A 16406-nucleotide genomic window follows, 5' to 3' on the forward strand; every position below is an offset into this window, starting at 1 on the left:
GGCGCGGTGTCCCGCTCCCGCCCCCGGCCCCGCTCCCGGCCCCCGGCGGCGCGGCGCGGCGCAGCGCGGCTGGTGACTCGGTGGTGTATTTCAGCGGCGGCGGCGGCTTGGCAAGGCTCGGGGCTCCTCCCCCCGTGTGGTGTTACCCTCTCACTTGATCAAATCCTTGAACGTGAACAGTTTCACTGAAAAGCACTTTTCAAAAAAAAAAAAAAAATCCACCAACAGTAGGGAACAGAATCCAACTACCGGGGAGAGAGTTTTTTTTTTCTTTTTTCCTTCTTTCCTTTTTTTTTTCTTTTTTTTTTTTTTTCCTGGTCATCGTCTCAGAGGCTGAGAAAGGGGGAAGAGAAAGAAGGAGAGCGAGAGAAAGAGGAGCCTTTTGCAAATAATAATTATTATAATTAGAATCTGGCCCCTTTCTCCTTAAAAAAAAAAAAGCCCTAAACGCAGCGCCTCGTCCCCCCTCCCTCTCCAAGCCCCCCGACTCGCTCCGCAAAGGCATGGAGAAGGGGACTAACTGCTTTCCGACCTGCCACACCGTTTTTCTCGCCTGGACATGGCTCTTACTTCTCTCTTGGTGTTGCACCGGCGCCGAAATAACTTGCAGATCCTGCTCGTCTCCATCGCCCTCCTGGCCGTCCTCCTCGTCTCGCCTTAGGCAGGAGCAGCGACAGCCGCCGCCGCCGCCGCCGCGAGGATTACGGAGCCGGCCGGGCGGCCGAGCGCGGGGCTCGGCCGGGGCGGCGGCCGCCGCCGAGCCGCTGCCGGGCGGGGAGCCGGGGGGCCGCGCGGGGCCGCGGGGAGCGGCGCTCCGCTCGGCGGGGGCGGGCGGCGGCGCGCCCGGGGGCCGGGGCCCGGCGGCGCCGCGGACCCGGCGGAGCAGCGAGGGGCGCCGGGCGCTGCCGGCGGGCGGCAGCCGGGGGGTGCCCGCGGCCGAGGGGCAGCGCGGCGCCCGGGCTCAGCCCCGCGGGCCGCCGGAGGAGGGGAGAGCGGCGCGGCTGCGAGGGGCAGAGGAGCTGCGGCTGGGCAGCACCACCTTCGCGCTCACCGGGGATGCGGCGCACAACCAAGCCATGGTGCACTGGTCCGGGCACAACAGCAGCGTGAGTATCGCCCCGTCGCCCCGACCCGGCTGGGCTTGGGGGGGGGGGAGCCGCGCGCCCAGCCGCCGGGCGGGATGGTGCCGCGCTTGCCGCTGCGGCCGGGGGTGCGGGGAGGAGAGGGGCGCTTGGCGGGCACCTCGCTCTTATGGCCAGGGGGAGGGGGGACACGAAGCGATGGCCGCCGAAAAAGAGAAAAGTTTTCCTGGGGAAGGGTGAAGGAGAATGGGAACGCTTTTCTCCCCCCGCCCCCGAAGGCAGAGCTGTGATCTCCGGGGCAGCGCGGTCGGAGCGGAGCGCCGCCAAAGGGGCCGGGCTGGCCGGAGCCTTCTGCCTTGCGCAGGGAAGACCCCCGGCTCCCCGCTCCAGTCTGTCCCATGTGCCCGCACAGCCGGGTTCCCTTGCTCTCTGTCTCTTCATTTGTAATATACAGCTCGGCACGCTTCGCTGCCTCTGTGCCAGGGGATGAACGATGTACAGGGGTGGTGGAAAAGCCCTCCTGTTCCCCGCTCTGCATGCTGGCGACGAGAGAGATCCCATTGATTCGTTAAGGGGTGGAAAGCCCCACAGCACGTTAAGGGGCTCTGAAAGGAGGCAGGTAGCACAAGGACAGTGAAAAGTTTATAAAAAATCGATGGCATCGCATGCCTTCTCCTCGAAGTCAATAATAACGAGTCACTGAGGTGTCCCTGAAAGTCTGTGGGACTGTGTGTGCATGTGGGGGGGTGTCCCAAAAGCCCACATGCCGTCGTGCCGTGATAGTGCAGGGCCCTCCCTCACACTCTGCTTTGCAATGCCCAGCAGATGGCTGTGAACAGAACTTCAATTTTCTTTTAACTTGGTATCAGAAATACTATTTCCACTCTGATGTAAAGTCTGAGAACAGGTGTAATTTAAAGGACTCCAGGAAACCTTTATGTCTGGTGACAATATTCCCATTATTCTGATTATTATAGCTTGTCACTGCCTTGAAAATGCCTCTTTTATTGTTTTGCCACTACTGGAAATGGGCATAAAGCAATTAACAGCATAAAACAGATTGGCTGGATTTTCAGGTACATTCTTCATGAAACTTACTAGTCATTAAAAAGCAAATTGTCTATCTATCTACCTATGCATCAACTATAGCTTCATAATGTGCAATTCAATCACCTCTTTATTTTTTTGACTGGAAGTTTTTTTCTCTATTTGTTATTACTTAGGCAATAATTCTGACAGCAATGTAGATGTTACTTTGATTTAACCAATTTTTTAAAGGCAGTTGTGTTTGCCAGACATGAATTCCACTCTCATTAAAGATGAAAGCAAACATTCAAGAGAAAACAGCTGCATGGTATATTTCAGCACTATGTTTGTCTCTAGGATTATTTATTTTTAATATAACATGGCATGTCATGAAGAAAACAACCTATATGCCCTCTCTTTTGTTTAATTTCGGTCCTAAATCAAGGGGTGTTGAGTAAAAGAAGCTAAAATCCCCCCCATCCCTTCCCAGCATGGATTTCCAATAGTTTTGAGTATTTCTGGTTAAAGTAGCAGAGAAAACTGATTCTGTAGGCATTTGCAGGGGAAAGAAAGGTTTTTTTTTTCTTAAGTGCAGGTCAGAAAGTGATTTCCACAAAATTCCCCCTCCTTCCTTTGTTTCTTTTACAGAAATATGCCATTAAATAACTAGTTTCCTTTATTCTTTAACTCCAGGTGACCGAGAAGGGTAATAAAGGGAAACATCTCGATTGTTCACAACTTTCCATTAAGATTTTACACCTCAAGATACCATGCTTTGAAAGCTTCAAACTCAAAAGCACAAGCAAAAGCAAAAGACTGGTGTTTATTGCCAGTATAGCGTTTGTAGGAAGAAAAAGCAAGCATGTTAATAAATACTAGCATTATCTTTTTGTGATTTTTCTAATATGAGGTTTAGCATCTGGAGACTTTTTCTTTCCTGTCTCTTGGAGAAAACACACTGCATTCAGTGATTAATTGTTGTTTTTTTTTAAACAGTGTAGAGGGAAAGTTAAATGCTTGAACCTCGGTCCTTTCATTTGTTAGCAGAGAAGGCTGAATCCAATGCCTGTTTTTCTGCTGCGGTTCATTTTTGCCTGATTCTACTGTTGGGGTGGCTGTGGCACAGGAACATCAAGCAAATTGCCCAAGGTCACTCAGGGAAACAGTGTGGCTTCTTTTGTCAGCCACATTGGTTCCCGCTTTCTCGCATCAAAGCATATATTTTCTTAGGTCACAGTAGACGTAAAGCAGCAGGGAAGTGTACTGAAAATGGACAAAAGGTATTAACTCATGTGTCATGATTATGCCAGATGACCTAGGAGAGCAGGTAGGACATGTCTGTATGCTATTGTTTTCAGGCTACCAAAGCAGTAGATTTGGCATTTTTTGGTATTAAAACCACAATCAATCAAATTTCATGCAATGAAGCGGTGTTTCAAATCAGACATTAGTGGTGGGGGTTTCCTAACAACTGGATGGATTTGCAAAGAAGAGGAAAGCATGGTAATAAAAAAATCAGGTTTTTACTGGGACATACAGATCTACAGACACTCCACAAAAGGGAGATCTTTGCAGCTGCTGCATGTCCTGTTACCTAGAATGTTAAAAACCTCCTGTGTTTTTTTTTAATTATTTTAGGAGCAACTTCCCCTCTGTCTCCTATCCCCCTTTTCTCCCATGTCCCTCAAATCTCAATTTAACTTATTAAAAAATAATCCCTTCCAGGCAACAAACTTTTGTTTTCTCCATTTGCAGATAGTGAGGTCAGGATTAGGATAGAGGCAAAAGGCTGGTGAGATCGGGGAATTTGGGTTCTCTGATTTGTCCTGCCCAGAAGCGTTTTCTGTGACCTTAGGAAAGACAATTAACCTCTCTGGATCTCCTCTTCCATGTTAAATGAGGATACTACTACTTAGCTACCACAAAGTGGTGGTGTGGAGCAGAATTCATTTCTGCTTTGTACAATAGCTGAAGATCTTCAAGTGGAAATTGTTAGGAAAATGCAAAAATACTATTCTGTGTAGAAATGAGGTTTGTGTTCTCTGTGTTATTGCGAAGGGGACTTGGCTTAATTCAGTGTGTCTGATACTAGAAAAAGGAGACTTGGGCTTCAAGTATCAGTCTGCCCTAATAGAAGCATTTATTGAGGTCACTGAAGCTCTTCAGGGACCTGGTAGAGATCAGATAAAATGTTTTCTGGCTAAGGCTTTTCTGAAGGAAGAAGAATTTTTAGTGAAAACTACTATTATTCCCAGAAGATCTGCAAGCCATTCTTTTTTCAAAGCCATTCCTCTCTGAACACACACTGTGTGCAGATGTGCCATTCCGTGAGCAGTTGTATCCTCTATACTTGTTTTCTGTCTCTCTAGTGGTTATGTTATTGCATGAAATTTGTCCTCGTTCAACTCACCAGATGCTCTCTCCAACCTTCCTGTGAAGATGATCTGATTCGTCAGATTATCTTTCTTCCTTCCTTTCGCTTCCTGATTTCTAGGATAAGGACCTCCAAAAATAAGTAGCAGCACCTTTAATGCTGTTACAGCCTTAAATCTTGCTATCTTGTTTCTTGACAATAGTTTTTTCAAGAGATTTCAACAAGCTACAGTGGATAAAACACACTTACTCAGATTGTTCTCCTGATATGATCACCAGTGGAATGGTAAACGGGGACTGTTGTCATTAGGTTTCAGAGTTGTCACTCTGATGAATGTAGCTGTTTATAGGAAGTACTTAATTCTGCCCCTGCTTTTTCCACGATGGAAGTACTACAAATTCCGTGGTGTTGTGGGTGGTTTTTTTCAATATAAAAAGAAAATATTCACATTTTTAGCTTTCTTTTAACCTCTAGAAGACATTTTCAATTCATTATCTATGGAGAGGCCTCAGCTTATGATCAGAGTGTGCTTTAGCTATCACATCTCTACAGGCCTTTCGAGTAACCAGAGGCAAACTTCGGACATAAAGATGAAGAAATGTGCTATAATGCCACAGTAAAAGCAGGAGAGGGCATTTGTCTAAGGCATGTGCAATATTGCAGGTTGCTTCAGCCAGGCCAAGTTCCTGTATGATCCTAGGGTTTGGATTTTTCATACTATGGGAAAAATGTCAGCAGTGCATATTTTTATCTCAGTGCAGTGCAGCAGTGCAGAAGATAAACCTGGAGAAGTATAGTGTGCCCAAGTGGTGTAGCTGCTACTTGTGCAGACCACACAACTGCATTGATGCTTAGAGTATGATCTAGGCTCTGAAAGTTGGGGAAGGCAGGATGAGAGCTGGTAAAAGACTGGGCTGGGGCCTTGTTTTGACTTGTCAGCCATGCTACACTGTTTTGTCCAGAGGTCTAGTCAGCCTGTGGCTGTCATCTCTAGAATTAACATGGTTGTGAGATTCACTCCAAGTCTGGGAATATGAGATGTCTTTGGGACAAGACTCTGGTAAAGAGGAGGCTAATAGTACTACAGTAGCCTACTGCCACCTGAAGTAGAGTTAGAAAGAAGATGCAGCTTATCTTATTGGTTGAAGAGGAATTAACATGTGGCAACAGCCACAACATATGTCAGCCTGGACATTAGGAAGAGTTTCTTCTCAAAGAAAGCAGTGCAGCAAGGCACCAGAAAGTTTTGGGAACCTCTGTCTTTGGAGATTTTCAAGACTCACATAGACATGATGTAATGGTAACAACCCTGCTCTGAATGGGCTTGTGCGGTTCTTTTCCCTCTGCTACCACTGATCCTATTCCTTTACCCTGTGCAAGTTCCGAGGGCTGGCAGTGAAAAGCAGGTTGTACAAGTTCTCGCAGTGAAGCCTGTCTCTTCCGGGAATGATTCTTCTGAATGCTGTTGGCAGTGTTCTGGTGTGATCTGCTAATGTACTGGTGGTTTGATGCTGAGACATTACTCACTCCCATGGCGAATTACAAACTAGGGAGGCTGATGGGCTTGCTGTGTGCCAGGTAGTTTTTCATTAAGATGCCTAGCAATGCAGTGTGTGATGGGCAGAACGAGATGGGCAATATTTGCAATTCCAAAGAGACTGCTATGCTTGGAAGGGTGGAAGGGGAGAAAATGAATCTTTACGCAGGCAATGCTGCATTTAGTTGTCAGCCATGGGTAACTGCTCCAACAGTCCAGTTGGATTTCAGTCTAAAATGTTTACTCCTAGAGTGCAAGATGGTGACAGAGCAATCATATTCATTGCACTGCATTTGGTAGATATTTTAATTGCTATTCTAGACTGTTTCTTTCTCAAATGGCTTTTGGCTAGGTTGTGGTCTCGTTGCCATTGAAGGTGGGCTGGCTGTGTCACAAAGTCTTGACACATTACCACTTCTCCACTACCTTTAGTAATGAAGTTTGTCACTGAAGTCCTTCTCCAGGACTTTGCCAATCCATTTTTAATTAATATTCAAATAGAAGATGGGGAAATAAAAATTAAACTCTTGCATGACAATTGCTTTTATGGTTGTGTTGAGTCAGTAGAGCAGGAAGAAGGTGTCTGGAAAATATTTTTTGGGTTATTTCTCTCCAGAGTGGTTTCATTGCAAAGTCAGGTCGATGTCCAGTGGATGAGCCTTGATGTTGCTTGTGGATCCTGTGAAGCTGGCAGATTCCCTGGGCCATTACCTTGCCTAACACAGCAAGATGTCAATGTTCTTGTAGCTCGGAGCTCAGTAACAGAACTGCTCCTGTTCTAGGTGTCTGTCAGCAGTTTCCCTTCAGGCCTCAGTACTCAGACTTTTTCATGCTCAGGGATGAGGCCTAGGATTTGTGGCTAAGCTGTCACAGTGATTTAAATGCAAACAGAAGCAGCTATGTGATTCTTTAATTAATTTTTTTATGGAAAACATTCATCCAATTAGGTGACAAAGTATTTTGAAAACAGGTTTGAGCAGATGATTGATGTTAGGCAGGAGAAATTTTTCCCAAAAGGGAGGTGAGATGAGACAAATATTTTTTTAAATGCAAGGCTGTGGGAAGATGAAACTTTCTGAGAGTTTCCAAATTTATAGCTGGATTCATAGTAGAGATTTTAGAAAGAATACGAAAGCAGTGTCATCTAATGGGCAAAGCACAGGTTAAGGAGCAAAGATCTTTAAAGTTGGTTGTACTAAAGGATACTAGAAGCCAGTCTTGCAAACAGTCAAGAATTTACTTAAGTCATACCATAGTGTCATGCTTCTTAAGCTCCCTGGATGTCTGTAGATAGAATGGAGGAGAGCAGTACATGCTTACCTGAGTCAGTACTCTCTTACAAATCCAGATTCGTTTCAGGATTGAAGGCCAAGCCAGAGCTCATGGTTGTGATCAGTTGCAGGACAATTGCAAGGAACCTGTCAGTTACGGAGTTAAGGCTTGGGTTTGGCTGGGATCTGGTCAAGTTTATCTTCCAGTGAGAATCCGTTTGAAGGTGTGGAGTCCAACCTGCCTCTAATCAGGACAGTAAATTAAATGGCATGTTCCTTGCAAAGCATTGAAAACTGTAAATGCAGAAAGTCCCCAAAGCAGCAAAGTATTTGGTTGGATCCTAGTGTAAATTGATGTAGGATTGATCTAGGCCAGTTTACTGTAGTTGAGAATTCAACCTGCAGTATCCTACAGCAGTGAAAAGTGCAAGGTAAGAATGAAAAATGAGTACAGAGGCAAGGAAACATGGGGCAGTACAGCAAGGAGACCTGTGGGCCCTTTACATTCTCTGAATTACAGCCACAGGGCTGTGGGTGTATGAGCTTCTTTCTTGTGCACAACCCTTCCCTCTCTCTTGCTTGGCTCTGGGAGGTGAAGGTTTGACCTACACTGTAAGCCACGCTGGAGACTGATCTGGTGATGTACTTGGCAGAGCCCAAGTGGGATTTTAAGCTGAAAAAACCCTTAGTTGGAAAATACTGCTTTGCTGAAGCCACACCTTTGCATGCAAGATTCTTGGTTTGCTTAAACACCCTGCAGGAATCCAAGGCAAACAAATTCCCAAATTCTAACTTCCCCTTAATGTCCAGTGAAAACTGCAGCATTGTTGTTAACATTTCCTCCATGCCAAAAGAAAGGCATGGCAGTATTTCTTTTCCTGCCTCTGTGGAGCATTGTGAGACTGAGGGAACTGAATAAAGTTTGCTGCATGTTTGAAGAGCGTGGCTGTGTGGGTGTTAAACGTATTTGATAAATAATCTGCTATGGAAATTTTAGGGTCAATTCCCAGCCATCGTGGCCAGCAGAGTCCCAGCATACAATAAAAATCAGAGAAGATTGATGCTGAATAATTAAACCTCACTTTTTTTTCCTCCCTCTCAGTCCTGAAGGAGACCTGATTGCTCTCCCACTGAAATGAGTGGCAAAGCCCTCTTGTTCAAGGAGGGTCCCTGACACTGAGGCTGTCATGATGTTTTCTCCCCATCATATTCCAATATGTGACACAAACGCTAGCCAGGCAGATCTGCAGAGCACTACAGGGCCTCTGAGCCCAAAATAGCATCACTTTTAATTAGCTCCAGCGTCATTTGGACACCCTGGGGTGCAGGCTGTAGGAAAGGGTGCCGGGTTGCTGGTGCGTGAAAAGCAGAGCTGGGCGCTAGAGGGAGCGTGGGCATTTGCTAAAGGAAGGAAAACACTGCAACGGACGGGGAGGGGAGCTGGGGCCCGGGAAATGCACGCTGGAAAGACAGACGCTGCTGAAATATTGATATGAAAACCCGCTTGGAGTCATCGACTCTGTGAAACTCCTGCTGTCTGGGGTTCCCTCTGCGTGAGAGGAAAATAGTCTTAGCATGCACTCGGCCGTGGTAAAGCATTTCACACACCCCCCCACCCCCCGCCCCTTGCAGCTGATACTATCTCCCTTTTGTGTCGTCTCTAATTGCTGCCAAGCTTTTTCCTGACGATGGGAGTCCCAATGCCGGGGTCTCTCATCTGCTCCGGTCCCCTCCAGCCTGAGTTATGTGCTTGTAAAACCACCAGCATCCCCCCAGCAACTGCCGGCAGTGCTGCTGGATTGGGAGAAGGCGTGATGTTAACCTTTACAGTGCCGGGAAGCAGCAGTGTGAATCGTGGCAGTTGCTGACTGAAGCAGTGCATACTTTCCATGTCCTCAACTGCCATGCCCCGTTTTGTCTCCGGGACTAGCCCCCGAGGATAGCTGTTGATAGACCTACTTTGCTGCTGATCTTCTCCCCCTCCGACACCAGTTACAGCTGGTGCTGCTTCATTGCCTCTCTCCCTGGTGCCTGATCTGCAGAGGATATCCTTGTCCTGACAGGTCCCTGCCTCTTGGGACTCCACAATATTTGGACCAACTTGAGGATGTTGCACAAGTCTTAACGTTTCTGTTCCTCTCTCCTTTTCTTTCTTGTGAGTGTGGGGGTACAGAAGGGACTGGAATTCATCCCAGCCACTGCATGCTGGGACAAAATAACATTTCTTCCTGGGAAAAGTGGTTGCACTTACTGGTGTCCTTGGGACTAAAATGGATGTTTGGGACTTGGAAAAACTAGGACTGAGCCACAGCAAATGACTGAGGTCCATGATGGGCTAAAGGTCTTGTGATCCTAAAAGCAACTGCTTTGGCACTGCTTCAGACACTACGTCAGTCTGTAACATGTGGGTACTGCTGGTACATTTTCAGCGGACAGTGATGCTGCTGATACACTCCAGAAATGCATTGAGCCCCTTGTGGGGATTTGGTAGAGGGCTCCCATGAGGGTTTAGTGGAGTGGAAGGCTTGAGCACAGAGCTCCTGCTGACTTTCAAGGCAGAGAGAAAGGCATGGGTTGAGTTCAGATGTCCATTCTTGGGGTGCCAGAGGAGAGCAGACTGTGCATGCAGGTTGTTTTCATGATTTTTGGACTTGCCATTGTGCCTAATGGGGGTGTGCATTGCCCCATGCCTTGGCTTCCCTATCTACAAGGAAGAGTTAACTCATGCAGGGCTGTTGCTGAGGCTTAAAATGGATGGATATTTGCAAAAGTTGTTGGGTGGAAGAGAATGAATAAAACATGATTATTTAGCTCTTGCCAAAAGTGCTTTAGGACCTCATGGGTGCAAGGAGGAATGAGTGGGAGCTCTAATTGGTTGTTAGCCTTTCCCTGCAGTTTGTGCCTGATTGGAAAATCCCCCCCAGCTGTGATCAACACAATCAGGTGCAGGCAAAGAGGGTTGCCTTACTTGCCTCTGTCAGAAGACTGGGGGGGGAGGGAGGGAAAATTCTTTCTGCAAAAGTTAAGGGGGTGGATGACTGTATATTTGTGGGCATTTCTCTGTTCTAGGCTTCCTGTCCTTCACCACCAAGCCCTGTCAATTTTGTGCTTACAGGGTGACAGACATTACTGCACTTATAAAGCTTTTATGCTGCCTATTTCAGCTGTGTATTTCAAAGGTCACTAAAAGGAAGGTCAGTAGCATTAGTCTTATTAGTTTAGTTTTTTTTGTGGGATGTTGTTTTTTGTTTGGGGTTTTTTTTTTGAGAAACTGAAGCATATAAGAGAGGAGGGATTTGCTCTGGATTGTGCTGCTGATCAGAACTAAAGTTGAAAGGCAAGTTTTCTGACTGCTGTCCCTCATTGATATGGCTCCTTAATGACAAAGGACTTATTTTACTTCATCTGCCACAGCTCAGATGCTGGGTGTATTTTCTTTTTAGAAGAGATCTGATGAAAGAAAGGAAAGGAAAAATAGGTGAGAAGAGGCGCAAAGAGGGGGAAGAACAGGACTCTCAATAATAGAAAAGTGGAACGTGCTCAGCTAAAATCATTAACAGATTGATCAAGTCAAAGCACTGCAAAGTTCTGGTTGAAAGTGATTTAAGAGCACCTTTGTCTGCTGTTCTAATCCCTTTACCAACATGGCTTCACAGGTTGAGTTACTTCAAATCACAGCTCCTTTTGAGCTAGATGAGAATTGACGTAGCGAGACTGTGGGAGCCATGAATTTGGGCTTCCATTGGAAATAGAGATAGGAGAGGGGTCACATCTGTCTGCTGAGGGAGTTGGGAACTGACTCTGAATTATGTGGCTTATTTGAATGGGTTGGAATAATTTAGGATGATAGTCATAGCAGGGCACATGTAGGTCTGTGTGCCTGTTTGTGCAATCTTGTCATGGGGTAATGTAGGGTGCAAAATTCAAGGGTCTTGTTACCTTTTGGAATCATTAAGGTGGCTTTCTCTCCCTTTGTATTACACTTCACAACCCAAGGGGAAAATTCTCTGCCCCACACCAGGTGCAGGTGAAGGACTCCTGAGTGAGCCAGGGCAATTAAATCTTGCTCCTGCCCTCTTGGACGGGGTTTGGGCTGGGTATCCCCATGTCAGTCTTCTGCAAGGTGGGGGGCTGGAGCAGTATGTGAAGGGTAATGTCCTTGTTCTGCTGCCTGCAGTGTCCTTCTACCTTTGTTGCCAATCAGCAAAATGTTGGTAGCACTTGATGCTATAGTGGGAGTGTGGATGGGGGGTGCAGAAGGGTATCTGGGGCTGTGGCCCTGCACTTCTGGACAGACCTACTATCTGAAATGGCATGAACTCTGTGTTTGCAGTGGGACAGGGTTTTGCTTCTGTTTGGGTATTAAAAGCCTGGTGCAAGACACAGGACTGGTAAACCTGCATGTAAAGGAGCATGGTGACCTTGTGCATGGGAAGCCTTGCTCACAGTGTGTGGTGGGAGAGGCAGATAGGCAGACCTCCGTATTGGGCAGGTCTCTGAAAACCACATTTGCAATCTAGCCTGAAAAAAGGCTTGCCTATGAGGTGGTGAGATTGCAAACCAATATGATAACCATGCTACTTCAGAGAACAGTTATTTTAGAAGAGGGAGAATATTTATCCTTTGTGTACTTTGGCAACTATTGGAGCAACACCAGGAGAAAGCCCCATGCAGTCACAGTGTCCATATCAGGTGTTACAGAGATATAATAGAGGTGGTTCAACTGTCATTGGCCAGACTTTTCTGGGTAGCTCAACGTTAAACAGAAGGGCTTTCAGAAAAGCGTGGGATATGGAATACAGCAGAAAAAGATTTGGCCAGGACACCCCACTGGATTATGATATCTGCTGAATATTTCTGAGGCTCTACCCCAGTAGCTGCTCTGAACGCTTAATTATCTGGCCTGTGAGAACTGTCTGCTCTCTCAAGGATCAGAAAATGAGTAAAATGCCTGGTCATTTTGTTAAGCAACAGAAGTTAGCCATCACTTATCACTTAACTGCTTGCCCTTCCAGGACTCTGCTGTCTCTCAGTGTTTTCTTTCATCTCTGTTGTGATCCCTCATTCTCCTGCCCATTTGGAGGAGTAAATAGTGGCTCATGGTGTACTTGGCTGAGCATTACAGGTGTGCTGGAGGGCCAGAACCCTGCCATCTATGAGAATGGACACTGGGTGACCAATGGTTCAGGCCAGATATTATTTTGGAACCTGCTTCTTCACTCAGCTGAACTTAGAGGAACTCTCTATCTCTGTGACCTTTTTCTCCCCTGTTGAATTAAGTTCAAATTGGTCAACAGATTCGAAAGTTACCCCTCCCATGCTAACTCACAGACAGCATGGTCTGTTGTGTCCAAAGCTGAAACTTTGTTTCTTTTTGAAAGCAACCTAAAACACAGCTACAGCATCAGCACCGAGGAGGTCTTAATTAACTTAAATAATATCGTTCACCATTGTTTTTTGCCAGCCTGCCTGGGAACTCTGTTCCTTTAATCAAAAGGCAACATCGCTGGCAGTGTAGCATTCTCAGTTTGCTTGTACTGCAACTTTTTGTTGCAGGCTCAATTCTACCCTCTCTTGCTTTTAATTAATTAAAGATTATCTTCATTACTTGTTCCTACCTCACATGCTACAGGTAACAAAGCCTGCCTTTCTGAGTTGCGCTGAGGTTTTGTTCTGGTGGCTCTTAGCTTTCTGTGTGCTTTTTTTTCTGGTTTGTGTGGTGGGTTTTTTTTTTTTTTTTTCTTTCTTCCTGTAGCACTACTGGAAATGGGCAATAAACTGGATTGGGGAGAAGGTGTCTTAGTGCAAACTCCCAGAAAGGGGAAAGAGGCAGGTCTAACTCCAGCACTGAGGAATGAGATCAGATGTTAGATGGTAAAATAAAATATTGGATCATTTGAAAATGCTATGTCTTCTGTAAAATGGGAGATTCTCATCTTCTTCCCCAAAGACAAAGGTTAATAGTCATGAAAGTCATTGACTAGTGAAGGCTGTTCTCAGACTGGGGCCTGAATGAGCTGCAGAGATTTCTTCATGTGTTCATCCTAGTGGAGACAAAGGTGAGAGGCAAGAGCTGATCCATGGGAAGTGCGAGGACACAGGAGTGAGTTGGTATGTGTGTAAAAGCATGTAGTGCTGTTGTTTCTATTTCACAGTTCATGGGGAAACACTTTGTCTAACACTGTGCACTCTTACCTACGAGAGTTGTTTGTAACATTTATTGCCCCTGGTAGCTAACAGGTTTATCAGTACAAAACTTGCTGTACCTGTGTTTATCAAAACAGGCTGCTTGTGGGCACCTGAGAGGAGGATGGGAAGGGACAGAGTGGAGCTTCCTGGGCTTTTTACATCTTTTAAAATCCCATTTCAATCACTGTGTGCTTATAAAAAATGTGTTTTAGAAATTAGAAGATACTATGCCTATGTTTACATGTGTGTAAGGGTATGTGACCTGATAACCATAGAACTAGGTATATAGCTATTTAACTAGATAAAATGTAGGTCCGTGTAACCAGAGATGATTTGGGGCCGTAGTCTGATTCTGCCTGCTTTTCGTCTGTTCCTTCTCTCCTGCTATAGCTCATGTGCTCTGATCCCTTTACATGGGATTGCAGGTCCCTTTCTTCTTCCTTTGCTATGGCCTTTGGACAGTGGCAGTGACTCATACAGCCTCTGGTATGAGTCCGGAGTGAAGGTTTTTTCTGTGCCTGGCATGGCCGGATCTTGGCAGCTCTCAGTTACGCACCAAGTTCCTTAGGTTGAACGTGGCTGTTCATGTGCTTTCAGTTCTGCTCTGCTCTCATCTGCAGCTCTAACTGATCAGGAGATGGGAGGGAATGGTAGCAAGGTGGAAAGAGCTGGCAATTAGTTGGGGTCTGTCCTTGCAACCTTTTCTGTCCTGAGCTAAAAGCATTTTTTCAGAAAATGCCTGTGGAGTTGTAGGGTTTTCAGAGATAAGTAGAAAACTGTGCTTAATGGTAAACATTTGGGAAGAAGAAAGGCTGCTTCCCACTCCCTGTCACCGCCCCCCCCCCCCAGGTGTATGTATAGCACCTTGCACAAATCTTGTGTCTTTAAAGTATGCTGTACATAATAAACAGCAAGGTTATTCCATCTGTGTTTTTGCTGGCATATACAGAATTTGAACTCCTTGAAGAGGAGGCAGTGTGCGCATTCCCTACCAGCCTGTTCCTACAGACCACAGATGATCAGTTGTGATGGGGAAGATGTGGCCTTTTCTGTTGTTTTTGTCTTTTTGACACCGGCCTGTGCTAGCCTGGGGGATGACATGCTGGTCAGTTTTTTCTCACTTTTTCCTTCCTGAATGTGGGGCCAAAAGATGTTTTGCTCCTGCATGATAGTCCCCTGTGGTGAATTTGTGCTGACAGACAGTGCTGGCTACAGGAATGCTGGTAGCTATTTCAGGTTCATTCTTTATTTAAATGCTCTCCCTCCAGAGGCAGGCTTGTGCTTGACTTGTACTGATGCGTTTTCCTTGTGCATCCTTCTGCTATGGCAGCTCCTGCCCAGGGCAGGGACAGAGAATGAACCTAATGGAAGGAATTAGCAACAGAAGAAAAAAAAAAGAAGTCCCCTGAGCAAGACACACACAACTACTGGGAACTTAAGCAGTATTTTGATGCTATGCTGCTTTGTGGCTAAGTCTAGCCCCCACCGGGAGGGAAAGGAGGAAAGTGATTATTTGGAATCAGTGTGCAAGTGTCTGGGACATGGTCAATTCAGGTTAGATGTGCCATGGCTGAATGATATTTGGAGTTGTCTCAGACATGAACTGGGCAGAGAAATGCTGTCAGGAGGCTTTTCTCCTACTTATTTAGGTTGATAGAGTTGAATGGGTCATTCTCACCTGCCAGGGTGCATAGATTGCTGTCATGCGAGCTAAAGCTTTAGACCACTGGTTAAATGGTCCGTCCTGCCATTAACTGAAGGGAGAGGAAGGATGCTAGTAAATACATATTGCCCTTTCAAGAGATACTGTTCAGCTGATGTTCATGGTCCAAAATCCACTCTGGTTTATGGTGATTTTATGCTGGTGTTTCTCCAATAGATCTTGATTTATACTAGTCTGAACAGGACCCTAATGTGAATATTTCTGTGTGCAGCCTTAGTTTTGCAGGTGTGGGTCTTTATGTATCTCCTTGGCTTTATGCTCTTGATTATTTTTTTTTTTTTCCATTCTTCCTGGGTTTTCTTTTCTGTCATCCTGAGCTTGGGACAGTGGAAATGAGTTGCCTGATTGTGGGGAACATGACTAAGACTGCAACTTGAGGAAGGAAGATTTGAGGTACTGCCACAGTGTGGGCAAGCATCTCTCTCCCTGTCTTGAATTGGTGGGAAACTTGGATGTTCAAGTGCAAATTTACTGGAGTGCACTAGCATGTGCCTGTGTTGCCAGCATTATCAATGCAAACATTGATGTTCATTGGCTACCAGTGATTCGGACACTTTAGGGTGAGTACTGCTGAGTTGGACTTGCCGAGTTTCTGTTCTTTTGGAATATTTCTAATGAAAACCTCAGTGTGAAAATGTATACTAAATGCTAGGGTGCTGGTTCTGGGAAAAGACAGGTGTCCATTCCTAGTGCGCGTGGTATCTCCCAAAGTCTTTCAGGCAACTGCATGCTCTCAGTTCACTGCTTTGCTAAATATCTTCACTGCTTATGAGGGGCTGTTGTTTTGAGAGGTTGCAACCACCTTCATGAATGGAAGTTGGAGGGAAGGAACAGTTTGTAATAAACTAGCAAAACAGACTTTTAAAAATTGTGCTATGCTGTAGCCTTGAGCTGGGATTGCAGACTCTTCTGTGCTTGCTGGAGAAACAGCTGCTGAGGAAAATTTTTGTTGTTGTTGTTTGGCTGGGTAGATAAATTGTACACAGACTTGGCCAGACAGCCCAAGTGCTGTGAGGGATCCCTTTGCCAGACTGGAAATGCTGTTCTGGATCCTCGCACTTCTGCTTGGAGTAACTTGTCACTGGAACCCTTTGGTCTCTCTTTTGCTCTCTCTTTAATGAAACTGCTGTGCTTGGTTTAAATCCTTGGTATTGTGAAAAAACACTTGCCTTGATAAGGACCCTAGCTTGATGAAGCAATGGCT

General features: G+C 45.9%; 1 protein-coding gene across 1 annotated transcript in view; it reads left to right on the forward strand.

The window, feature by feature from the left end:
* Window positions 1-235: 235 nt before the first annotated feature.
* Window positions 236-16406, forward strand: part of SORCS3 (sortilin related VPS10 domain containing receptor 3) — a 318567-nt gene continuing 302396 nt past the window's right edge. The window contains exon 1 of the mRNA XM_052799671.1: window positions 236-1106. Within this exon, the coding sequence (XP_052655631.1) occupies window positions 504-1106 (603 nt within the window). The 5' untranslated portion in view covers window positions 236-503. The remainder of the gene's footprint in view (window positions 1107-16406) is intronic.

Source organism: Harpia harpyja, chromosome 10 (assembly GCF_026419915.1).
Source record: "Harpia harpyja isolate bHarHar1 chromosome 10, bHarHar1 primary haplotype, whole genome shotgun sequence".
Classification (NCBI taxonomy): Eukaryota; Metazoa; Chordata; class Aves; order Accipitriformes; family Accipitridae; genus Harpia; species Harpia harpyja.